Raw genomic sequence first — 26,052 nt, 5'->3', positions numbered from 1 at the left:
CGGAGAATAACTCTGAGCTTTACTACAGGTGTAGTAAAGAGCCTGAGTTTGAATCCCAGCTTCCCACCACTTGTTAACTGGGTTACTGACACTTCTCGGGCTCCAGGTGCCCTGTCTGTTAAATAAGAGAAATGAACAGAACCAACCTTATTGGATTCTGCTGTGGATTATCATGTATAAAGTCCTCTCTGAAATATTAGCTGTTATTATCATAAGCCTTCACTTCACCTCACAAATAAGCAGTATCTTCCTTTTTCTCAATTCAGCACAACCACAATCTCTAGATACTGCGTATCAATACCCAGAACTCTTAACGGACTGTGGCTGGTCTAACAGGTTTCTTGTACCACGTCTCAAGGAAGTGGCCTTGTGGTTGAGTCCACTTCTGGCTGAATGTCCGGAAGTTTAAGACTGGACTCGAGAACACCTGTGAGTCTGCCCTGTGTAGATCAGCCTTGAACTCCAGGCCGGCCTAGCACCTTTCTCCTCCTTGCCTAGCAAATCTCCACCTGCCCTTTCAGGTTTTACTTAACTCTCACCTCCTCCATCTGGGAGCCCCCAAGCGGCGCTTTTCCTCTGAACCAAGTCAAGTCTCCGAGTTCTATTTCTCCTGACATTTTCCAGGTTGATGGGTAATATTCTGGCTGACTCCTCCACCGGACTGTCGACTCCTGGCGAGCCCAGCAGCAGAGGGGAGGCATTTCCAAAGGACCAAACGACTTTGGACGGGTCTCAGAATTAAGCCTCGTGCTCATGGGCTTTGGGTCAGTGTTAAGAATCTGATGAAATCCAGGCTCCCAGAGATTTGCTCTTGGCTGAAAGAGGCTCAGACATGTGAATTCTTCCATCGGGGCAGGGCAGACTGGAAGGGAATGCCCATTTTTGGAGGCAGTTCCAAAGTTAATATACAATTCACTTGTTTCTCATGCACTTCTGACAAAGGGGAAGAGGAAACAACCCTATAATTTCAGTTAAGTGTCACTGGGCAAACAGATATAACATCTATAGGACTGAGCTAACGTACGGATGGATAGGTAGGTAAAGAGACTTAACGGATTTTCGCATGTGCTCCAAAGTTGTTGCAACTTATTACTTTCATGAACTTTGTCAAACTTTTTCAAATCCAAAATGGATGTGAAAGACGGCAGAAAAATAGCAGTAAGATGTTATATTAAGAGCCTCATGGGATCACAGAATGTAAGAGCTACAAGTGATCTTTCAGACTGGTTCACAATCCTAAGTCCGTGGTAACATTTTTACTGGTCTACAGAAAACAGATATATTTGGACAATCTATCACATTTCTTTAAAAAGCAAGATGAATTCAATTGAAGGGGGAGTTCTTTATTCTGAGATTAAAATTTCCTCACTTTTGTGGTGTTAAAATATTTTAGAAGGTGGTGGTTATAAATGACAGCTTGGGTTTTAAAAAAATAAATGTAGTCTATTTCTTCCTTTTTTTTTTTTTTTTTCACTAGGCTCCACACCCAACATGGGATTTGAACTCATGATCTCAAGATTGAGAGTCACATGCTCTACTGACTGAACCAGCCAGACACCACTCATCTATTTATTTCTGTTCCTCATTTTTACCCAGGTTAGTTTAAATTATTTTTTTTAATTGAAATATAGTATACATACTTCCCATTAGTTTTAACAGCCCTATATTTATGATGGCTTTCTAACTTGGCAAAATGAAAAAAAGTTGGGCAACCCTATGTAAGTCTCTCAAATTATTTTTTAAAGAAAATTTACTGATCCATAAAATCAGATTGAGTTCAACATCCCTCCCATTTGCAGAAAAGGAAATGAGGGTGTAGGGAAGTTAAATGTTAAAGCGTTACACATACACTTGAAGGCTGCCTAGCAAGTTAACAGCAGATCCCAGACCAAAACCAGAGCTCTTGCCACCCAGGGTCCAGAGCCCTTAAAGCCCTACTCAGCTTCACAGGTGTTCAAAATTAAAACAAAGTACAGAATTTGATCCTAAAACCATGCACAGTGCACACCTGTGCTAAACGAGTTTTCAACATTCCATTGGATTACATGTTAAGCTCTACCGTGCTTTGCCACAATTTTCTCTCACCATCGTGACAAATAATCTTTACGTGGCATGAATTATGCATTTTTGTGATTTTTCGTCTGATCAAAATGCAACAGGACAGCATAAGATTTTATAAGTATACACAAATAAATATACACTAATTCCATCACCTCCACCTAGAAGCTACTGAATTCATTTTCTCCCTTATCAGTCGCAAAACAGGAGCCACCACCATTTCCCCCTTGGAGTTCGCAAGACAGAGTTCCAATGCAATCCTGCAGCATCTAGGACAGGATGGGCAAGCTTACTCATCCTCACGTCGAGTCACATAAATATCAGAAGATGACACATGTTACCAAGATAAATGTAAAAGCCTTTAAACCCCGCCTTGGAGGAGGAAAACTGCGATGCAAAAATTCTTAATCCGTTTATCTTGATTTCTCATTATTATTCTAAATAGCTCTGTAGTCCCTACAGTTATGGGTTTCTACCTCCTGCTGTTCCTGGAAGTTGCTGCCTTCGTATGCTCACATTCTTACCATTTTCCTCATAAAAATTTTGAATTAGTGGCCATAAACGCAACCCCATTATTTTAAAAAGGCCAAAATTAAAAAGCCCTTGCCTATAAAGTAAGGCAGGTGTCCAGGAAAATTAAAACAATATCCTACTTGGAGATCTAGGCTTTTTAAAAAAAAAAAATTTTTTTTAAAGGTTTTATTTCTTTATTTGACAGACAGAGAGGCAGGCAGAAAGAGAGAGCGGGGGAAGCAGGCTCCCGGCTTAGCAGAGCCCCAGGAGGGCCTGGATCATAGGACCCTGAGATCTTGACCTGAGCCAAAGGCAGAAGCTTAACCCACTAAGCCACCCAGGCACCCCTAAAAAAATGTTTTTAGTTTGAAATAATTTTAGACTTCAGAGAGATTATAAAAATAGTACATCTCTGGGGGTGCCTGTCTGGCTCAGTCAGTAGAGTGTGCGACTCTTGACCTCAGGGTTGTGAGTCTGAGCCCCATGGTGAGGATAGAGATTTCTTAAAAATAAAATCTTAAAAAAGTGGGGGAGGGCGCCTGGGTGGCTCAGTCGGTTAAGCCTCTGCCTTCAGCTCAGGTCATAATCTCAGGGTCCTGGGATCGAGCCCCATGTCGGACTCTCTGCTCAGTGGGGAGCTTGCTTCCCCCCCTCTCTCTCTCTGCCTGCCTCTCTGCCTACTTGTGATCTCTGTCAAATGAATAAATAAAACCTTAAAAAAAAAAAGGCACATCTCTGTATACCTGTCCTTTACCCAATGTTAACATCATAGATAACCATGGTAAAATGATCACAACAAAGAAATTAATATTGGTTCAATACTGTTAACTACATGCGTCAGTAGAATTTCACCAGCGTTCCCACTAACGCCCCCTTTCTGGCTCAGGATCCAGTCCAGGATCTCCCACTGAATTTAGTTGTCCTTATCTCAGTCTCTTCTGTGACCATTCTTGAGTCTTGCTTTGTCTTTCATGACCTTGACACTCCTGAAGAATACTGGTTAATTATTTTGTAGACTGTCCCTCAGTTGGGTTCAAACGATGCCTTCTCCTGAATGGAATGAGGTTAGGCATTTCTGACAGAATATGACACAGATGATGTGCTTTTCTAGTACATCATATAAGGAGGATACAAGACATCTTATTAGTGGTGATGTAAAACTTGATTATTTCATTCTGATGGTGGCCTAGGCTTCGAAGTGCTCATTCTGTCATTCTAAGATCTTCATCAACAGAGGAGACAAGTAAATTAGTAGCACCCTTCCAGGGAGTGGGAACAAGGGGAAAGGGCTTCCTGACCTTCCACAAGTAGCTACCAGAAGACAGGCTGATGGAATGCTGGAGCTCGGAATGGATATCTAGAGAGTGGACCACAGGATATTAGTGCCCTGACAAAAGGGCTCTGACATAACACCTCTAGGTCTCTGTCGGACACACGCAGGAGATCTTGGCCAGCCAAGGGGCAGCTGGCAGCAGCCCTTCTTCCCAGGAGAAGAGGAACTGATGCAAAAATGTCTGCGTGGTTCTGGATTTCTGCTCTTCTTTCCCTTCATCCTCTACTTTTATTTACTTTGGTTTTCTTTGCTAAGCCTTCTACACTTACCTCAGCCCTTATTTTAATGAAATCCTAATAAGAATATTTAACTACCGCTTTGGGTTAATCACCTCAAGTGAATTTCTACAAGCTGCCACAAGTAACGGCACCCCCACCCGCCATCTTGCGGTCATCTATCCCTGGAGGCAGATGGCGGCGCACTTGTGATCTAATACAAATCTACACCACTTAATCCTGGAGACAAGGTAGGAGCCATGTTTGTATGTTCCTTCCTCCCTCCCTCCTTCTCTCCCCCTCTCTCTCTCTACTTCCTTCCTATCTTTTTTTCTTTCTAATTGATATATAATCCACATACCACAAAATTCACCTTTTTAAAGTGCACAGTTCAGTAGTGTTTAGTGTATTTACAGGTGTTCAGTGTATTTACAGGATATTACCATCACCACTATCTAATTCCAGAATCTTTTCATCACCCCCACCCCCCCACCCCACCCCACCCCCGCCCAAAATCTTGTACCAATTGTCAATCTCCATTCGCCTTTGTCCTCAGCCCCTGGCAACCTCCTAATCTACTTTCTATCTCTATGGGTCTATAGATTTGCTTATTTGAACTAAGATAGTTTTGATCACAAATAATAATAACCAAGACGATCTCAATCCAGTTAAGCTAGCAGGTGTACCATACACACACACACCTGTAAGATTTGAGTTTGGTGACACCTCAACTTTCCTTTTGATACTCTGGACTCCCCATGCTACCCCATCCCCCCCAACTCTGTCTCAGAGGTGACAGACGCTTTGATCTTGCCCAGGGTACGACCTTTCCTCCTCCATAAAAAACCACGTTGTGTTCTGTCGGAGTTCTGCACTGGTGACGTAATGCTCAGGTAAATTAAGCTCTGCTGAGGTGCTAAGAAGTAGCTGATTTACATTTTAACAGAAACTCTTGCCATCTAAGGCTCAGCTAGGATGGCCGTCTGACCCAATTTGCTTACAACTGCCCTGTTGCCCCAGCTTAATTATTAACAGCACCCCTTTTCCCTCTCAAAAGTGTCCTGGCTTGGGTGTTTAATTATATGGTCACTCAACCTTAACCAACATAAACGATTCATCATGGTAATTATAGGCAATCTGGCAGGCCAACAGAGAAAATAAATTGAGGGAAATGAGGTTTCAGTTCTCTCCCAATCACAGGGCGGCTCTGCATTCCCATAAAAAAAGCTGGAGTTCACCAACCTGTAGGAATCAGGGTTTCATCCACGGGCAAAAAGGTATCAGCTTCTATAGTGATTTCATGGTCATATATGTTTGGAGAACCCTGGGAAGGAGGTAGAGAAAGAAGAGATCTAATGTTTAGTCTTCTTTTGTCTTTTTGCTCTTTTTTAAAAAGATTTATTTATTTATTTGAGAGAGAAAGAGCATATGAGCCAGGGGGAAGGAGGAGTGAGGAGGGGGGAAGGGCAGAGGAAGAGGGAGAGAGAAGCCCAATCAGTGAGGCGCCCCACGCAGGGCTTGATCCCACAACCCTGAGATCACGACCTGAGCGGAAATCCAGAGACCTGAGCGGAAATCCAGAGTCGGTCACTTAACCGCCTGAGCCACCCAAGTGCCCCAGGTATTTTTGCTTTTTAACTTCCTTGCAGAAATGTTTTCAGGCACTGACAAATACTTTAGAATTCCCATTTGACTTATGGCGATGATTACTACGTTCCTTTAAGTATAGGTAGATAGGTCCTCAACATAGCAACTGATGCATTTGGAAGACGTTTTCAGGGGTGACCCCAGCACGCATCTTCTTTCCTACGTGGAATTACGAGTTGTGCAGAGTCAGAGAGACATGGGTGGTTTGAAAGACTTTTCAACTTTGACTTATTAGCAGAGGGGTTGCTCCCACTCTCCCCACATGCAAACAGAAGAGCCAGAGTTGTTGACCTGGAACACCCAAGTGTTGGATGGCCAACGCTTTGCCTCCAGGCTTGGAGGTGGGGTATTTGTCCCCCTTCTCTGGCCCGGCTCCCACCCAGAGGACCTACTCTGTACCACATGACAGAAGCCTGGGAGTCAGAACTGGGCTTCCTGCTTTTGAGGGCTTGCCCATCTCTCCCATTAAAGATGCAGCCTGGGCACCTGGGTGGCTCAGACCGTTAAGCATCTGCCTTCAGGTCAGGGCATGAACTCAGGGTCCTGGGACTGAGTCCTGCATCGGGCTCCCTGCTCAGCGGGGAGACTGCTTCTCCCTCTCCCTCTGCCTCCCCCTGCTTGTGCTCTCTCTCTGTCAAATAAATAAAATCTTAAAAAATAAATAAATAAAAAATAAAGATGCAACCTGCCTTCCCCGGGGAGTCAAAGACGGGTCAGTAGGGGCACCTGGGTGGCTCAGTGGGTTAAAGCCTCTACCTTTGGCTCAGGTCATGATCCCAGTGTCCTGGGTTCGAGTCCCGCATCAGGCTCTCTGCTCAGTGGGGAGCCTCCTCACCCCCCCCACCCCGCCTGCCTGCCTCTCTGCCTACTTGTGATCTCTGTCTGTCAAATAAATAAGTAAAATCTTAAAAAAAAAAAAAGACGGGTCAGTAGCCAGAAGGCCCAGGATCTAGCTTCAGCTCTCAACAAGTGGCCCCAGGGAAGTCCCTTAACCTAGAATCTCTTGTCTTTCAGGGTAGAACTGGGCCAACGATGCTCTTTTTCCACCTTTTCCAGGTTTCTTGCGAAGAACAGTTTAGTAGAGCTGTGTTAAGCTGCTTGCAAATTGGAAAAGACACGCACAGGTTTCTGATAAAAAGGATTATAGTTTAATAGTCTATTTTCAAGTTTCACAGCAGAAGACATGGATGGGGAGCCGGGAGAGGGCTTCTGCTTGGCGAATGTTCAAAAATAAGTGAGACTAGTGCTTCTCCGCGGGGGATGATTTTGTCATAGGGCAAAACTGGACAGTGTTCTTGGAGACATTTTTGATTGTCATGACTGGGGCTGGTAATGCTACTGGCATCTAGTGGGAAGAGGCCAGGAATTCTGCCCAACGCCCTAGTAACGCACAGTCCTGCGACCAAGAGATTGTCTGACCCAACATGTCAGTGTGCTTGGGCTGAGAAACTCTGAGCTAACCTAGACAGAAAGCTGGGCTGGGTTCTTGAGAAGCCAGCAGGGGAGGCTGAGCCCTCCTTAATGGAAACAGACCCTCTAGTCAGAAAGACTTAAGCCCACACAATCAAATGGAGTCTTCCTGAGGAGAAACGCCAGGATTTTAGAGACCATGACAATCTATGTCTAAACAGGCCAGAAGGGCACCTGGGTGGCTCAGTGGGTTAAGCCTCTGTCTTCGGCTCAGGTCATGATCCCAGAGTCCTGAGATCGAGGCCTGAATCCGGCTCTCTGCTCAGCGGGGAGCCTGCCTTCCCTCTCTCTCTGCCTGTTTCTCTGTCTACTTGTGATCTCTCTCTCTCGCTCTCTGTCAAATAAATACATAAATACATAAATATCTTTAAAAGAAAAATAAATTAACAGGCCAGAAATTGCTTTAATTACACTCTGAGAAGGCTCGGTTTCTCAAGAACTGCCCTGGTCTTGTGTCCCCTGGTGGGTACACCTGGGCAAGGTGGGAGTAGACAGGAGCTAAGGTCAGGGCAGAGGCCTCTCCTCTGCACCCACAGTCTCTACCTTAGTCATACGTTTGGTCTGTGTTCTGACCTGAGAAAGCAGGTCTAAAATGGGAGGGGTCTGCCCCCCCACCAAGAGCAGCCCTAGACTAGAGGGGGTCCCTTCTGGCGGGGTCCCCCTCTTTCCATCCCCTCGTGCCTTGGGGCTCCTGCCAGCACTGAAGGGGCCTCTGGGCCTGAGGGGAGCAGAGATGAGATAAGAGAACTGGGGACTCTTTTCTTGGCTCCGTCTGCTCAATGCTCAGTCCAAGGTTGAGTAGTATTCCATTACAGGAATATTTAGTGGACTTCTGCTTGTTTCCAGTTTTTTATTATTATGAATAAAGCTTCTTAGGAATTTCCCTTTTCTGTTTGTTTTGTAGCACTAGGGCAGGAAGAAAATGATTCAATCACACACCAAATAAACAGATGAGAAGTTAGGAAGAAGCCTGGTGGGGGGAGAAAGAAAGGAACATTTATGAGAGAGCCACTCCCTTAATGGGCTTCGGGTCACCAAGCGGCACCTACGTTCCTTTATGAAAGGGAAGCAGGTTTCATTTTATCATTCTTCTGACCTGGAATAATGCAATGGTCCACTCTGGTGGAATATTCCAGCTGGATTCATTTCCTTTCTAGGTCGATGGAAACCTGGCAAGGAAGGCTGGCCCACCAACAGCTCTTGAAGTCATCTCTAGGTTCACTGTTGGTTTTGGTTAGCTTTGGTCAGCGGCTACTACTTCAGAGCATGAATCATTTATAAAGCTCTTTGTGCCCTGCCCGGGGCTTTACAGACCTCTTCATGCCTTGCACCACGACCGCCTTCATTCAGCTCTGCTCACCTCTAGCAGGAGAGCGCTGACACTCGCATACTGCCCCAAAGCCACAGCAACACCCTTACGGGCACCCTCCTTTTCCCCTGGCAGAGCGCTGACTTGTAGATTTGTCCTGTGCTAGGCCGTATGCTCAGGGAAAAGATGCCCTCCCTAATCCCACCAGGTGAATTTTGACTGGCTTAAACCCATCATGGTGGTCCAGTTCCTTTGCTGGTACACACTTCTGGGTTCATAAAATGGGAGGCAAAGTCAACTGGGGAGTTTCAGGGAAAGTGTTGTTTACTCTTAAAAATGGAATATTAGAGATATGAACAAAGGGAATAGGTCCTTTTTTGCCTTGGAGTGTGACTGTATGAAGATGTGATTCCCGGAGCTGCGGCAACCATGTTGTGACCAGGAGATGATGAGCCTGAAGACAAGACCCAAAACACTGAAGAGGCAGAATGGAAAGATGGAAGAACCCGGGTCCTTGCTGACGTATCTCCCCAGTCACGCTGGAATCCCACTATTGCCTTTCATCTCAAATTCCCCCAGGCTGCTTCCCTATTTCTTACATGATGGCCCAGTTTGGGGTTAGATAAAGAAAGAACAAACAACAACAAAGCCCAAACAACCTACAACCTATATACCTTTTCCATTCTTTGAAAAACACAGTTCTCTGGGATACCTGGGTGGCTCAGTGGGTTAAAGCCTCTGCCTTCAGCTCAGGTCATGATCCCGGGGTCCTGGGATCCAGCCCCACATCGGGCTCTCTGCTCGGCGGGGGCCTGCTTCCTCCTCTCTCTCTGCCTGCCTCTCTGCCTACCTGTGATCTCTGTCTGTCAAATAACTGAATAAAAAATCTTTAAAAAAAGAAAAAAGAAAAACACAGTTCGGTCCTCCCCCCAGGCCACCAACACTCAAACTTAGAAGTGATGAGTCAGAATTTGGCCCCAGGTAATGCAAACACACTGCTTATTAAATTAAGAAGCAAATAAACAAGCAACAAGAAAATGCACAAGATGAGCTGACCACTTTAAATAATCACGTTTTGGGTTATTTCCCTGGGGAGGGTTGAAGACACATAATAATGCTTTCCTGGGTAGGGTAAGAGATGTTCCGAAGCTGCAAAGGCCCCTGGGCCCCAGGCCCGGTGAGTGGCCACCCACTCTCTGGCCCCCTCCCATCCTCAACCCTGAAGCTAGTGGCTGTGGATTCCAGCTGCACTCATTAAGACAGTATACAGAAGGGGGTTAACACTGTGGAGGGTGGTCTGTGATCTGGGAGGGTCCTCCTGCCTGGTTAATGGACAGAGCCTCAGTGAACCCGCATCCCCTTTCTGTCTCCTTGACTGGAACACATCGGCAGATACATATTCAATGCATAATTTCCATCTCTGAATCTATTTCTTTAGAGTATAAAATAGGATGTCCTAAGTATATAAAAATGTGGAAAACAGTGAAAACTCACCACAATCTACTACCTATAAAAAAACCACTAATATTTTGTTCTATTTCTGTCAAGTTTCTTTCCAAACTTATTATAAAAAGTAAGGTCTTTATGCACATTTTGCAGAACCTGTTAGGGCTGGGCATGTTTGTTTGGGTTTCGGTTTTTGGTTTGTCTGTTTTTGTTTTTTTTAAGGTTTTATTTATTTATTTGAGAGAGAGAGAGAGCACAGGTGCGCGCACAACCAGGGGGACTGGCCGACAGAGAAGGAGAAGCAGGGAGCCCGATGCGGGGCTCGATCCCAGGACTCTGGGATCATGACCTGAGCTGAAGGCAGACGCTTAACGACTGAGCCATCCAGGCACCCCTGAGTTTAAGATCTTAAGGAGGACGGTGGAAGTTTCTGAGGATAAGAGATAGACAAGTTTAGAATCCTCTTTCTTATTTTTAAGGGGAGAACTTTGGAAATTACATAAGAGCCAATTAATTCGTGCTATTTGGAAAGATCCTAGAAAAAAAAAAGCAGCACATCGTCAGCAGACTCCTAAGAGTGTAAAAATGCAAGATATTACTAGTTGGCTGTGAACATCATCTTGTGGTAGGAGATCATGCCAAAGCGATTCAAGTACGGTAGACAATGATGGCTTTTCAGATGAAGAGGAAGTAGTAGAGTCCACAGAGCTTAGCTACACTTTCTACTCTGCCTCATGTAACAGCCTCCTGGACGAGCTCAAGTAGTACCATTAGGAGAGAATCAGGTAGCGTAGAGGGGATTACCTGAGGGGTGGGGAGTGTCTCTCGAGCACTCTCCCGGTGAGCTGCACGCTGGAGAACACAAATGTTGGCAGCACGTCTGAAGGGGCTGAGCCAAGCCCATTTTTAAAGTTCCAAGGATGGAAAAATGCCTTAACTGGAAATTTCGAGGGGTAGGAGTGGAATGAGGAAGCAAATGGAAGCTCATGTTACAGAGAGATGAGAGGGAGTTCTTGAAATAGCTAGTTCCTTGTCTGGACACGTGGGAAAGGGATAATTCTCTGCGTAATACAATGTACTCATTCTAACTTTCTCTATAACTTCCATTTGTTGAGCACCTACTGTGAGTCAGCGGCTTTGCCAGCCATTTTTCCTCATCCCCAGGGTTGACCCCCCCCCCCATTGCAAGAGTAATTCTGTTCTGGGTTGGTGTCTCTGGCCACTCCCCAGCTCATGCCACAAAGCACATGGTAGGAGGGCAGAGGCAGAGGCGAGTCCACTTACCTGGCCTGCCAGGTTGAAATAAGAATGGTTGGTCAGATTGACCGGTGTGGTCCGACTGGCCTGGGCTCGGTAGTTGATCATAAGCTCCCCACCATCCAGCATGTACGTCACCCAGACTTTCAACTCCCCAGGGTAGCCTTCCTCTCCATCTGGACTGACCCTTGAGAACTGGACGCCATTTGACAGCACCTGAGGGGCCCAGAGGACCTAGAAAAAAGGGTTTTCAAAGTTGTTAAGTCATTGCAATCTTGACCTAAAGGCCACGTTCCAATATTTAAAGCTAGCGAATTCTAGGAAGAGAAATGGTTATATGATGTTCAAGATGTTTGAAATAACAGCTTGGATTTTAATTATTCTAAAATTTTGTTTTATACAAAAAAGTAGATTTTGAGAGAAACATTTTTCCCTTCTCTTTACCTACTCATATTCCCCATACTCTTTCTCCCAAAACTTATATGTATGTGTTGACACTATATTCCTCTTTTCCTTTTTTAAAAGTTTTTTTTCCTATCCCGGTGTCCCATTCTGAGAAATGTCATATGGCATTATCTGCTGATAGTATTAAAAAATGACCTTAATAAATACAGCCCTCTTTCCCAGGGAAGTACTATTTACGGATATTTATAAAAAACGCTCCAAGATTCTCTATATTCCCTGGGCAGAGTTCCAAACAAATAAGAAGGCACTTGTTCTGTTAGGAAGAGCTCTGCCCACGCACCAGGAGTCCTGATTTGGGGGCCAGGTTGTTCGTAGCTCACTGTGTGATGTCGGGCATCAGTCCCTGCCATAAAGGGGTTGAAAAAATGATCTTGACGTCTTCTTCTCATTCTAGAAAATATGGTTCTAGGGGTGGCAAGAAAAATAGGAAGAAAAGTTTTCTAGAATTTTTTGCTTTTGGAACTAGGAATCTTTGATTCACACAGTTGTTTCTCTCACCTTTGGCCTAGAGGCCTTGAGATTCCCCTTACGGGGAGGGACAGCCAGGAATTACAATGCGCCCGTGACAAGAGCCAAGACACTTTTCTAGGGACTTCACAGACACTCTCTTATCTGTCTCAGAGCTGGCTCAATGTGGGCACCATTATCTTCATTTAATGATGAGAGAGAGCTGGGCTCAGAAAGAACACACGGTTTTTCCCAGCTTCTTCCAGCTGGGAAGACAGCGGTCCGATCCTGAGCTTTTTTCCTTATTCTATGCGATCAGAGGACATACTGTCCAGAGAGCCCCAGTCTCTTTAAGGAGCCCTGAAGGTCACTAGTCAAGAGGTCTTTGCTGACAGGAGACGTCCATTTGTTTGGTTCTCCACAGCCACTGACCTGGTGCTTTACGAAATGACCAACTTTGTAGGTCAAAACAGTTGAACACTGGCCATGTAAAATGGCTCCAACTAATACCATGACCCCATTTTACAGATGAGCAAATTGAGTTCTGTGGTGTTACCTTGCCCACTTCTACATCCCATATTCCAGGGGGTTTGACTAGAACCTTTTCATACTTTATCATACTTCATGCTCATTGTTTAAAACTCTTTTTTTTTTTTTAAGATGTATTATACTCATGGAGAGAGAGAGAGCACACACGCACGAGCAGAGGGAGAGAGTCTCAAGCAGACTCCGGGCCGAGCATGGAGCCCAAGGCAGAGCTCAATCCCAGGACCCTGAGATCATGTCCTGAGCTGAAACAAAGAGATGCTTAACCAACAGAGCCACCCAGGTACCCCGTGTCCATTGTTTAAAGGGGTAAAAAAAAATCTTGTTTAAAGTCATACACGTCATTAGTGACAGGACTAGGATTCAAACTCTGGCCTGGTAGTCTACACCAGCCATATCTTCATTTCAGTGAATGTTTTGTTTGAATTTTCTTTTTTTCAACAGGAGAGTTTAGGCAAAACTGTCATTCCGAATAGACTTGAAAGATAATCATTTCTGTGGGCCACAGGAATAGCCTTTGAGCCCAGGCTCTGCCCACCTGCTCCTAGCATGGCCTGGATCCTTCTCACTGATGTTGAGAGACCCCACGTTTACCAGGAAGGGGAGCCCAGCAGGAAAGGAGGTCTCTGCCTTTACCTATGGTGAACGCAGCTGGTGTCTGAAACAAACTCACTGACCTTAGTAAAAAATTAATTTTACACCCTAGTTATCTCCTAGAAATGTTGAACTTCCAAGACACTTAATATATAAAGCCGGTTATATGCATGATTAAAAAAGGAGAAAAGAATCCCCTAAATGGAAAATTTTAGGAATAAAATATCCAAAATAAAACATTCTTCACTTGCTACCTAGTTTTTGTCCTTTAGAGAAAGAACACGTGGAAAGTTTTTTGCATAAAGAAATGTTATCAGATCAGTATAATTTCGTGGAAAACACAATTCCTATTCACAGGAGAATATCCCTGACCCTGCACTTTACAAATTTCCTGAAAATTTTCCACGTTTGCATCTCTAGGCCTCCTTATATACCATTTCCAATTCTGTCAGATGATTCAAAGTTCATCTTTTTAAAAAGTGCGTTGATATAAACAGAAAAAGGCGTATCTACAAACGAGCTATTTATTCAGTAATTGTTGAGACGAATACAGCTGGAAATAGTTCATCTGATATGATGATCCTGTTACTGCGGGGAAAGCTCATAGTTCAGAAGCTTTCAGTATCTCCAGGGTAACATTCCAAGTCCTTCTCCCACCCTCCCTGGGCTTCTGCACAGCCATTTTTTCCAGGACCTACTTACTAAGTGAAATGCTATTCTTTCTTCGAGGGTGATTCAAATCCTACCTCCGCAGTTCCTCTCAATCTGTCCACATGGGATCCTACAGCACACCACTGGCATCCATAGTCGGGGGCTGGTTGCCTAGAATGGCTGTTTATCCAAGGGTCTGGCTCGCTCGCTATAGTAGAGGGACTCTACTGGTTCATAGAAGGGACTCAGTAGGCACAGAGCCCTGAAGGAGGTGTATACTCACTGTCTCGCTGTGTTTTTACAGGGCACTCATGTGAAGCCACACCACAGAAAACGCTACAGTGGGAGAGAGGGAAGAGGAACAGAGCTGGGCCTAACTCCCTCTGCTTGGGCTTTGCCCATGGGCCTGCCATATTCCAGAGACCCTCTGCCCTGGTACTGCCAGGACCGAGGCTACCCCTTGCCTTCATGCCTTCCGGGGGTAAGGAATCCATTCACGGAGAAACAGGGAAGAGATGGGACGGTGTGCTTCTGGACCACAGATGGGAAGTTGGGCAAGAAAGTGACCAACTTCCTTCACCGGGACGGGGCGGTGAGAGGCAGGAAGGAAGAAACAGTGCTCTTTAACCGCCATATACATTCTAGTATTTTCTGGTTCTTCTTTAGGGAATAAACTGGGGGATATAATTTAAAGGAGAGTTAGTGACCAAAATTATCTCCTTGAAATTAGACTAGTAAGAGAGTCGCTGGGGGTTAACCCTCAGACCCCACACAGCTAGGAAGCAGGCCAGTAGGCGTTTCTACTTCAGGGAGAAGCTGTTTGATCAGTTTACTGTCCTAACCTTGTTTTCCCAGGGATTCACTCGGGGAATGGGAGTTTTAATGTGGAAAGAGGCAACTGGCAGAGAATCTGAGATGATCTTGAGGCATGAGGCACTTCAGTAGAAGCTACGCCTGGATATGGCACCACACTGTGGGGGAAGGGGGCTTAACGACACTTTCAGGGGTGCGTATTGGACCGGGGGCGCCTACACCAGCGGTTACAGTGTAGAAATGAGGCCTGGCAGGCTGGGCCGCACAACCTAGGAGTTATGTGGTCTTTTACACCCTCAGATTTCTCGTTTGGTGATAACGCAGGGCTCTTGCAAGCATGAGACAGAAGACGTACAAATGCCCTGCGCAGTAAGTGGCAGGTATTATTTTTATTTATTTATTTATTTATTTGGGAGGTATTTTTTTTTAAAGATTTTATTTATTTATTTGACAGATCACAAGTAGGCAGAGAGGCAGGCAGATAGAGAGGGGGAAGCAGGTTCCCCGCTGAGCAGAGAGCCCGATATGGGGTTGGATCCCAGGACCCTGAGATTGTGACCTGAGCCGAAGGCAGAGGCTTCAACTCACTGAGCCACCCAGGCGCCCCTTGGCAGTTATTATTTTTAAGCCACTTTTCCGTTGTGCCCAAGGTCCACTGGACTTCCTGATCCCAACACCAGGAGAAAATCATTCCCTGTTTTTCCCAAGTCAAGAGCTGTCAGCCTTTCTCTAAGGGCTCCCCTGCCTCTTACAGTCTGATGAGCTACAGAAGGATGGGTCCTGGAACAGGGCCAGCACCCCTGCTCCCCTGAGCCCCTGGATCGGCCTCTTTCCTGTATCACCTCCCCATACATTTGCTATAGGGCCTAGGATGAGCCTGGCGAATATATGGTTATGTCCGAAGGTGGAGACCCTGTCCAGTGCCCCTGACTCACCTTATCAAACCCTCTGACTCCTCCATGCAGACTGTTGGGTCCATTGTTAATGGGAAGCTTATACTCCTTCCCATCCAATGTGAATGTTCCTTTGGCAATTCGGTTGGCCACCCGGCCAACCACGGCTCCAAAGTAGGGCTGCTTTTGGAGGTAACCTGCAGGACATGAGATGAAAGTGTTGTTTAAAACTGGAAGCCAAAGGTGAGGCTCACGGTGCTGCCCACCACCTTCTTCTGAGAGCAGCTGAAAGTAGGAACAACTTGGACATATTCAGCTCCTCAGAGGAGCACAGAGAGATATTCTTTACACATCACGTTTTCCCTTTCCAAAAGTAATGCATGTTCTTTATAAACGTTGCAAAAGAACTTTATAAAGCACAAAAAAAGAAATCTTTTTTTTTTTTTTTTTAAGATGTATCTACTTGGGGGCTGCTGAGAAGGAGAGGGAGAGAGAGTCTTAAGTAGACTCCTCGATGAGCACAGAACCCCACTTAGGGCTTGATCTCAAGACCCATAAGATCACAACCAAGCCAAAACCAAGAGTCAGATGCACAACTGACTGAGCCATCCAGGCGCCCCAAGAAATTTAAATCATCCTAATCTCATCACTAGAGAGACCTACTGTTAATATTTTTATATAGCAGGTGCCTGGGTGGCTCAGTTGGTTAGGCGACTGCCTTCCATCAGGTCATGATCCCGGAGTCCCGGGATTGAGTCCCGCATTGGGCTCCTAGCTCCATGTGGAGTCTGCTTCTCCCTCTGACCTTCTCTCCTCTCTCACTCTCTCTCTCAAGTAAATAAAGAAAATCTTTGAAAAAAAATTTAAAAAAAAATTCTTATGTATATACTCCGGCCTTTTAATACAGGCGGACCTGTGCTTTTCTTCTTCTTTTTATAAAAATGGAGTCTTGAGGGGTGCCTGGGTGGCTCAGTGGGTTAAAGCCTCTGCCTTCGGCTCAGGTCATGGTCCCAGGGTCCTGGGATCGGGCCCCACATTGGGCTCTCTGCTCAACAGGGAGCCTGCTCCCCCCCACCCCGCCTGCCTCTCTGCCTACTTGTGATCTCTATCAAATAAATGAATAAAATCTTAAAGAAAAAAAATGGAGTCTTGATTTAAGGATTTAAGTGCTGCTTTGTAATTTGCTCTTTTCTAGGCCAATCAATTTCTTTAACTAAAAATCATATTTTTGTGTTGTCTCGAGAAGTATTCTTTTCTCTTTTTATTTTTTTAGAATAATAAAATTATATCATGAAACTATCCTTTAAAGAGCATTAAACAAATATAGAGAGGCAGCATGTCAGATGAAATACAGGACACCCAGCTGAGTCTCAATTTCAGATAAATAATAAATAATTTTTAATATAAATACATACATATTATTATTATACATGACACATACTTAACACTTAAAAATCATTTGTTGGGGTGCCGGCCTGGCTCAGTCAGAAGAGCATGCAACTCTTGACCTTGGGGTCAAAACCAAGAGTCACATGCGCAACCGACTGAGACATCCAGGCACCCCAAGAAATTTAAATCATCCTAATCTCACCACTAGAGAGAACTACTGTTAATATTCTTATGTTATAAGCCCGTGTTGGGTGTAGAGATTACTTAAATAGATGAATAAATAAAAACTTTTTAAAAAGTTTTAAAAACCAGGGTGCCTGGGTGGCTCAGTGGGTTAAAGCCTCTGCCTTCGGCTTGGGTCATGATCCCAGTGTCCTGGGATCAAGCCCCGCATCGGGCTCTCTTCTCGGCAAGGAGCCTGCTTCTTCCTCTCTCTGTGCCTGCTTCTCTGCCTACTTATGATCTCTGTCTGTCAAATAAATAAATAAAATCTTCAAAAAAAAAGTTTTAAAAACCTATCTGTTATTTATCTGAATTTCAAATTTAATCAGGTGTCCCGTATTTTCATTCACCAAATCTGGCAACCTTAACAAAAAGTAAAGCATGAAAGGGGCACCTGGGTGGCTCAGCTGGTTAAGTGTCTGACTCCTGATTTCGGCTCAGGTCATGATCTCAGGGTTGTGAGATGGAGCCCCATGTCAGCCTCCATGCTCAGTAAGGAGTCTGCTTGAGATTCTCTCTCTCCCTTTGTCCCCCTCAACCCCCCTTCCCTCCTTCTCTCTCAAATAATTAAATAAATCTTCAAAAAAAAAAAAAGTAAAACGTGAAACTCCCTCTTTCATGACTTTTCCTCCCAGTGATAACCACTGCAAACAGTCTGGCATATACACTTCTAGTTTTTTTGTTTTGTTTTGTTTTTTTAAATTAACTATAGAGAAACACATACAAATACACAAATGCAGTATTGATATAAAGAGAACTGTACAGTGCATATGACTTTGCAGGTTCTCATTTATCAAATGCCTTAAGATCTGTCCATGCGACTACATATCCATCTGCCATATTCCTTTTCATGGCTATGTGGCATACTGGGGAGCAAAATTGTGGGGCTTTCTAGGGGATTACTTACAAGTCTGTGTACAGGCATGTTACATAGATCTCTCCTTCTCTTCAAGTTCCTCTACCGTATGATTACAATGGTAGAGACTAAAGTTTGGGGGTAGTTTATTTTTTGCATGATCACCAGCATTGCTATCTACTCTGTTTTTCACTCAGATGCCCCCAGAATTCCATCCCCTTTTCCTGTGGCACTCTGTATCCATGCCGTCTATGTGGATCAGAAGAGTATGCAATTCTCAGGGAAATACAAATCAAAACCACAATGAGATACCACCTCACACCAGTGAGAACGACTAAATTTCACCAGTCAGGATGTGGAGAAAGGGGGAACCCCCCTACACTGTTGGTGGGAATGCAAGCTGGTGCAGCCACTCTGGGAAACAGTACAGAGCTTCCTCAAAAAGTTGAAAATGGAGCTACCCTTTGACCCAGCAATTACACAATTGGGTATTTACCCCAAAGATGCGAATGTAGTGATCTGAAGGGGCACGTGCACCCCAATGTTTATAGCAGCAATGTTCACAATAGCCAAACTATGGAAAGAGCCCAGATGTCCATCGACAGATGAATGGATAAAAAGATGTGGTATAATATACAATGGAATACTATGCAACCGTCAAAAAGGTGAAATCTTGCCATTTACAATGACATGGATGGAACTAGAGGGTATTATGCTAAGCGAAATAACTCAATCAGAGAAAGACAATTATCATATGATCTCACTGATGTGTGGAATTTAAGAAACAAAACAGAAGATAATAGGGAAGAGAGGAAAAAATAAAACAAGACAAAATCAGAGAGGGAGACAAAGCTTAAGAGACTTTTTTAAAAAAGATTTTATTTATTTATCTGATAGAGAGAGAGCACAAGCAGGGGGAACAGCAGGCAGAGGGAGAGGGAGAAGCAGGCTCACCAAGCAGGGAGCCCAATGCGGGGCTCAATCCCAGGACCCTGGAACCACGAACTGAGCTAAAGGCAAACAATGACTAAGCCACCCAGGTGCCCCAGAGACTCTTAATCATAGAAAACAAACCGAGGGTTGCTGGAGAGGAGGTGCGGTGGGGAATGGATGGGGTAACTGGGTGATGGACATTAAGGAGGGCATGTGATATAATGAGCACTGGATGTTATAAGACTGATGAATCACTGACCTCTACCTCTGAAAATAATAATACATTATATGTTAATTAATTGAATTTAAATTTTAAAAAAGGAGTATGCAATTTAAGCATATGAATTATTTTTACCATGGCTGGAGGGGCTCTCAGGACACAGACCCTGAACCATTAGTCCAGTTATAGATCATAGGCTCCCATTCCTCAACAGGTCGGGCATAAGTGAGACATTAACCATCCTCTTCCAGGTCTCTCGTGATTCACTCCCCTGCTAACCTGCAGGTCCTCAGAGTCCTGCCCACGGACCAGCCCTAAGAGCTAACACCGACTTTTTCCTAAGGCTTGGCCACTTTCTAAGCGCTTTACATTTAACTCGTTTCATCTTCAGGATGGTTCTACGAGCTAGACAATATTACAACCCTCCTTTTACAGATGTGGAAACTGAGGACAGAAAGGTTAAGTAACTTGCCCCCGAACACAGCTAGTTATTAGAGAAACCTGGATATTAACACCGTCTGGCTCCTACATACTCCTACTTCTGAAGCATCCCATTATTTGAAAAGTACAAGGCCTTCCAGTGAATTGATCTTCCTACCATCCCTTCGCACAGGCCAGACTGACCTCTCCACCAGCTCCCACCGCCCTCCCCACCCTCCTCTCTTTCCGAAGCTGCAGCTTTAAAACTCCTTATACTGGGTAACCAAAAGGAGTTCCCACGGCCCAGCAAACCTCCTTTTGGTTTTGCTTCATCTGCTTTTGTTGTTGTTTTTTTTTTAGTAGCCTTTATTTTTTAAAGATTTGATTGATTGATTGATTGATTTGTCAGAGAGAGAGAGAAAGAGAGAGCATAAGCAGGGGGAGCAGCAGAAGGAGAAGCAGACTCCCCACTGAGCAAGGAGCCCAATTCGGAACTCGATCCCAGGACCCTGGGATTATGAACCGAGCCGAAGGCAGACACTTAACTGACTTTATTTTTTAGAGCAGTTTTATGTCTACCGCAAAACTGAGCTGATTCCCCATATATCCCCTGTACAGATTCCCCATATATCCCCTGTCCCCACACAGGGATGGATAGCCTCTCCCATTACCAACACCCCCCATCAGAGAGACAACATTTCTAATCACTGATGAACCCACACCAGAGTATCATTATCACCCAAAGCCCCTAGTTCAACAGGAGGGCTCGCTCTGGGTGTTGTACATTCTGTGGGTTTGGACAAATGAATAATGATACCTATCCATCACTATAATATGATACAGAGTATCTTCACTGTCCTAAATATCTTCTGTGCTCAGCCTATTTATCCCTCCCATCCCTGTAGCCGCTGGGAACCACAGATCTTTTGACTGTCTCCATAAATTTGCCTTTTTCAGAATGTTATAGTTGGAATGGGATAGTATGTAGCCCTCTCAGATAGGCTTCTTTCATTTAGTAATATGCATTTTAGTGGCTCTTCATGGCTTGATAGCTCATTTCTTTTTAGCACTGAATAATACCCCATTGTCTGGATGGACCACAGTTTATTTGTTCATTCACCTACTAAAGGACATCTTGGTCCCTTGTTTTGGCAATTATGAATAAAGTTGCTATAAACACCTTTGTGCAGGGTTTTGTGTGGACATAAGTTTTTAACTCCTTTGAGTAACAACCAAGAAGCGTGACTGCTTGATCCTATGGTTAGAGTACATTTAATTTTGTAAGAAACAATCAAACTATCTCCCAAAGTGGCGGTGCAGTTTTGCATTCCCTAACTAGCACTGACTGAGATTTCCTGTCGCCCCACATCCTCACCAGCATTTGGTGTTGTCAGTGTTCTGGATTTTAGCCATTCTGGTAGCCCTCATTATTATTTTAATCTGCATTTCCCTGATGATGCAGAATGTGGACCATTCATCTGCTTTTCAGGAGCTTTAAAAGATGAAGAAAAGCAGAATTTTTGTTCAAAATTGTTCAGCTGTATCTACTTTTATATATATTTCTATTTATAAATATTATATAAATATAATATTCATTAAATAAATATTTATATATATATAATATATATAATATATATATTATATATATAATATCTGCCTTGATCCATTCAACATATGTACACAGGGCCCCAACTCTCCGCCAGTCACACGCTTGGCTCTGGAGACAATGACAAATCCAACAGCAATGCTGCTCCTTCATGGGCTTGAAGAATTCCCTCAGATGGCCCCACTCTCTGGCCACAATAAACAGCCCACGGAGATAAGAAGCACTAGTCAGTCTTTAGTTTAGCCGAAGAGTTTTCAATGACTGGACCATAAGGGCAGCAGTAACCACTGTTCCCAACTGTCTACAAACAACTCTTTAGAACAAATGGATTTTATACTATCTTCATATGTTACTAAGTTTTATATCAAATCAGAATTATAGAAAGTGAGTCCTCAAATTCTAAATAGGATGTGATTTAAAAACTTGTTTTGAAATGCAGAAAATACTGATTTCCATGCAAAAAGGGCCAAGTTTCTAGGTCAAGCCCCAATGATGATTTTATTCAAGCCCATTGCTGATGTGGGATAAAGGGTAGAGGAAAAGTCTGTCCCTTTTCCTGGCCAAAGGACTGGCCAGAATATATTAATGGATCTTTCCATTCCTCTAACATCCCAAGGACCCCAGCTGTGCTAACCACCTCCTAGAGCCCAAACTTCAGCCAGAGTGCCCTACAGTCCAAAATGAAAGTGCCTACTAATCCCAGTTCGAAGCTTCCACAACTTGAATGACTTCCCTTTGGCTTTTAGAGGAAAACAGACATGACTTTAATTGACAAGCACTTTAATTGCCCCCAATATTTAATATAGTTTCAAATGGCTGCTGGTTGGCTACATGGATCTTCATGCCCTTTTTTTCAGTGTTAACTCAGTGAAGTTAAAAGTTCAAGTGATGTGAGGGAAGATATGTGGAGGCAAGGGAAGGAAAAGAGATAAAAACTACTGATTTTTCACTATAACACTATCACAGCTGGTAGCACATTTAATCATCATTATCCACTAATTCAGGCGAGGAAGTAAGCCTGGGGAGGTTAAATAACTTGCTTAGGTTCCACAGCTTTAAGGGACAAAGCAGGGATTTAAACGGGGAATCCTCAGTGTTCCTCTAAGGGCATCTGCAACACTATACCGCAGCCTCTGAACCCCATCCCTTTCCCTCCACGCCCCTATGAACTGTGGTTTTCTACAAGCATGAAGTCTGTTTTTTCTATGTTCTTCCATAATGACTCTCATGGCAGTAATAGCGGGGTATTTGGTAGTAACTGGGGGGGAGATAAAGGGGCAGAATGGGCAGTGATTGAGCGGGTAGGCTGTTTATTACCTGGGGCTCATAGGCAAATACTCTCATCACAGGTTTTGAAAGACGTCATAATGACTGTAGGTGGGACATGATGATGAAAAGCATTTTTAAGTATTTTAAGTACAAAAAATGGCAGAAAAATTCATTGGAGGCATTACTGATTTTTCTAGGCTGTAACCAAAAGATCATATGGTCTACCTCTTTAGAATTCTACAGAAGAAAGAACTAATTTTCCCAGGGAGAAATGGAACCATTCTGACCTCCGGTCATGGCCATGATCCAAGCAGTTTATATAAGCTATCTGGGAAACTGGAGAGAGCTCACATCTAACCTGGCAGTTAGGAAAGGACCATGTCTCATGGAATTACCCATGCTTAACTCCTCCCTGTGGCTCAAAACATTTTGGGGACACGGTAATGTCCAGATAACCCCATATTCTGTCATATTCTGTCATGTCTTGTGGCTTTAAATGACTTAGTTTTGCTCATACAATACATATTCAGATACTCGAAAAGAATATGCAGTGAAAATAAAGTCTCCTTCTTAACCCTGGACCCAGCTACCCAGTCTTTCTCTTAAAGACAATCACTGTTAGCAATCTCTTTTTTAAGACTTTTTTTTTTTTTTAAGTAATTTCTACACTGAAAGAGGGGCTCAAACTCATAGCCCCGAGATCAAGGGCCATACTCTCCACAAACTGAGCTGGCCAGGTGCCCCCTTTTGGCAGTTTCTTAACATGGGTTTCAATACACAAGAATTGATCAAAATAGTAGCAGAGCACCATTTCACACTATTCTAGCCAAGACGAGTATGCTTCCTGTTATGACATATATCAAGTCTTCTTTTATCTCTAGCAATACTGAAAGAAGCTACAAAAAAACCTGAAAGACAGGGCTGTAAAAAGGGAACAAAGGGCCATCTGCAATAACCACGAAGATGGCTGCACATATTAGAAAGCACTAATTAATATTCGGAGGGCTTTTTTCCAGCTTCTCCTCTTCTGAAAATAGCGTGCTTTCCTTTTAAAATCAATAATTCAATTATCTAAATTATAGCATAGGAATGAGGATGTCTATCTCAAACCAGCACCCAGAATATTTTAGATGCTCTGATTCAACCTTTTTGGGAAGGCTGTGACGTATCCTAATAAGAAAAATGCTATTTAAGGATCTCAAGACAGGTTACTAATGTGGAGGGCAATACAGCACAAGCTAGATCACTATAATCCGAGGAGATCTGTTTTTTTTCTCCCTTTTCAGAACATGTACGTAGGGATAATACTTTCTCTAGCCTGGTTGCTACAGGAGTGACTCCACTGTAGGATGCCCTCACAAAACACTTCCACGCCATGAAAACACTGCTGCTTCCCAGGCATTATGTCAAGACACAAGGTTCATAAGAATTCCACGGATGCTTTGTCTTCTAAGATCCGCGTGACTCTTGTATCAGAACTAAAACAGGTAAGGAGTGAGGGTAGGTGAACGTGTGTGTGTAGAGGTACAAAGGGAGGGCCGCTATCTCCTGAACAGTGATAAGGCAGAGATGGAAGGAATGATAAAAGCAGATGCTGACCACTTGGCATCTCCAAAGTTTTGCGGGCTCTGAAATTCCAGGCCCTCCGTCAAATTCTTTGACTCCACTGGGTAATTTTGCATCAGCCAAGCAATCTCTTTGATTCTGCGTCAGCCTAGAAAATAGCTATGCTACTAACACAGAGGGAGAGGTGACTCAGCAAAATGATTCTAAAGACTCCTCTTTTGTCACTTGTCAACCCTCATGCCTTCTGACTCTGAAGGCAGAAGATCTGAACCCCCATCAGAGAAAAACCAAGACCCAGAGTTTTCTGTTAACTTCTAACCATGAGCCATGTTACATATCTAAAGAACCAAGCAGACAGAAAGACACACCTAAAGGAAAACCTCAAACCTCCTCTCTAGTTTTTGTGCACGCCCCCTCCACTGAGCAAAGGGCATTTATCCTCGAGCAGTTTCTCTTTGTCAGCTTTATTTCAGAACTTATCTCCTGTCTAGCTACATGGTAGTGACAAGAGATAGCACTGCGTCCATTTTCCTTTGCTGAGATCAAACTGCAGCTGTCAACATTCATGAATCCGATTATTTGACTAATGTCTATCCCTCCAGCTAAAGGGCAAGCTCGGTGACGGTGAGGACCTTGTCTGTCTCACTGAGATAACTGAATGAACCTTTCTGAAATGCATGGATTCATTCATGATCCTAACTGCCCACCGGTTCCACTGAGAGTTCATCCTAGCCGGGAGACCGCATTGCTAGACAATGAGTCCATCTTCCACTTTCCACTCAGTACCTGGTTAGTGAGCAGCCCCAGAATGCTGGGCCCTAATTACCCCAGGCCAAGTCTGTTAAACTGTGGGCACCCACAAAGCCATGTTGGTGCATTTCTGAGATGACCAGGCCTCAGAGAAGATCTGATGAAGGAGAAAGGAAGTGGAAGAGGGCGGTCTTGGATTGTCCTTCTACGTCAGAACACAAGAGAACTGGGAGCCACACCGACTCTTCGCCAGCTTTTCCCTTTCTTGCCCTCAACAGACCGGACACTTCAAAGACGGCTCCTGGGTTGCTGGGGGTTTCATCTTACCCTCAACTATTCTAAATTAATTAGAGCAAAGCCTAAATGGATAACCAGAGGCCAAGTCCTGTAGCGGTTCCCATTCATTAGTCTTTTTCCGGGCACGGGATGGAAGCACAGAGTTGGCTGACTGCTAGCACTCCTGACGGCGACAAGCTCGGGGACTTCCTCCGGGTCCCGGCCGCCAGCAGCCCGATCGATCGGGGATTGGGGGAGGTGGAGGGAGGAGCTTGTACGCGAGGGCTCGGGGTCCGGGACCGCCCGGGCAGCCCGGGTCAGAGTTCAACCCACCTTCCAACTCTGCAAAGCCGAGCACCACATCTGACGCCCTGCCCTGCCTGTCTTTGACCTCCAGGGCCGTAATGGTGCAGCCCCAGGAGATGATGTCCACTTTCAGCAGGTCTGACTGCAGCTGGAACTTCTCCACTGTCCCTGCCCCTGAGGGCAGGTCTCCAAACACAGCTCTAGTCACCGAAGGCATGGGGGAAAGCAGGGGGTGTGCAGCGGCTCCCAGTCCTCGGAACTCCAGCCTCCAGAGCTGGAGCGGGACTTTACTGGAGAAGAGGCGGGACCCGGCTCAGACTCCTCCCCTTCCTTGCCTAGATTTAGAGAGTGACCGCTCCTGCAAAAAATATCCTCTGGCGACTTTCTAAATCTTTCCTTTGCCTGCGGGTGACAGGAAGGCAAAACTTCCAGACTGGCTTTTCCTTTGCTAACTCTGGCTGCAGTGCATGTCGGGAGTGGTAGTCTTTGGAAGGTGAACTTGCATTTTGGGGCATGTAGTCTCTCTCAACCCAGATCCTGAAATCTGTAGGATTCTACCCCTTCCCGCCTCTCTGGCGGGGG

The 26,052-nt window shown here is 44.6% G+C and overlaps 1 protein-coding gene across 1 annotated transcript in view; it reads right to left on the bottom strand.

Moving 5' to 3' along the window:
- Window positions 1-25,836, bottom strand: part of GALM (galactose mutarotase) — a 49,724-nt gene extending 23,888 nt beyond the window's left edge. The window contains exons 1-4 of the mRNA XM_032881942.1: window positions 25,498-25,836; window positions 15,700-15,854; window positions 11,276-11,482; window positions 5,362-5,443 (exon numbers count right to left, since the gene is read on the bottom strand). Coding sequence (XP_032737833.1) covers window positions 5,362-5,443; window positions 11,276-11,482; window positions 15,700-15,854; window positions 25,498-25,687 — 634 coding nt within the window. The 5' untranslated portion in view covers window positions 25,688-25,836. The remainder of the gene's footprint in view (window positions 1-5,361; window positions 5,444-11,275; window positions 11,483-15,699; window positions 15,855-25,497) is intronic.
- Between the last annotated feature and the right edge of the window lie 216 nt (window positions 25,837-26,052).

The sequence above is a fragment of the Lontra canadensis genome, unplaced genomic scaffold (genome assembly GCF_010015895.1).
Source record: "Lontra canadensis isolate GAN:19392208 unplaced genomic scaffold, GSC_riverotter_1.0 scaffold78, whole genome shotgun sequence".
Lineage (NCBI taxonomy): Eukaryota > Metazoa > Chordata > Mammalia > Carnivora > Mustelidae > Lontra > Lontra canadensis.
Note: the sequence above shows the minus strand (reverse complement) of the source record. Positions and strands in the feature narration are given on the sequence as shown.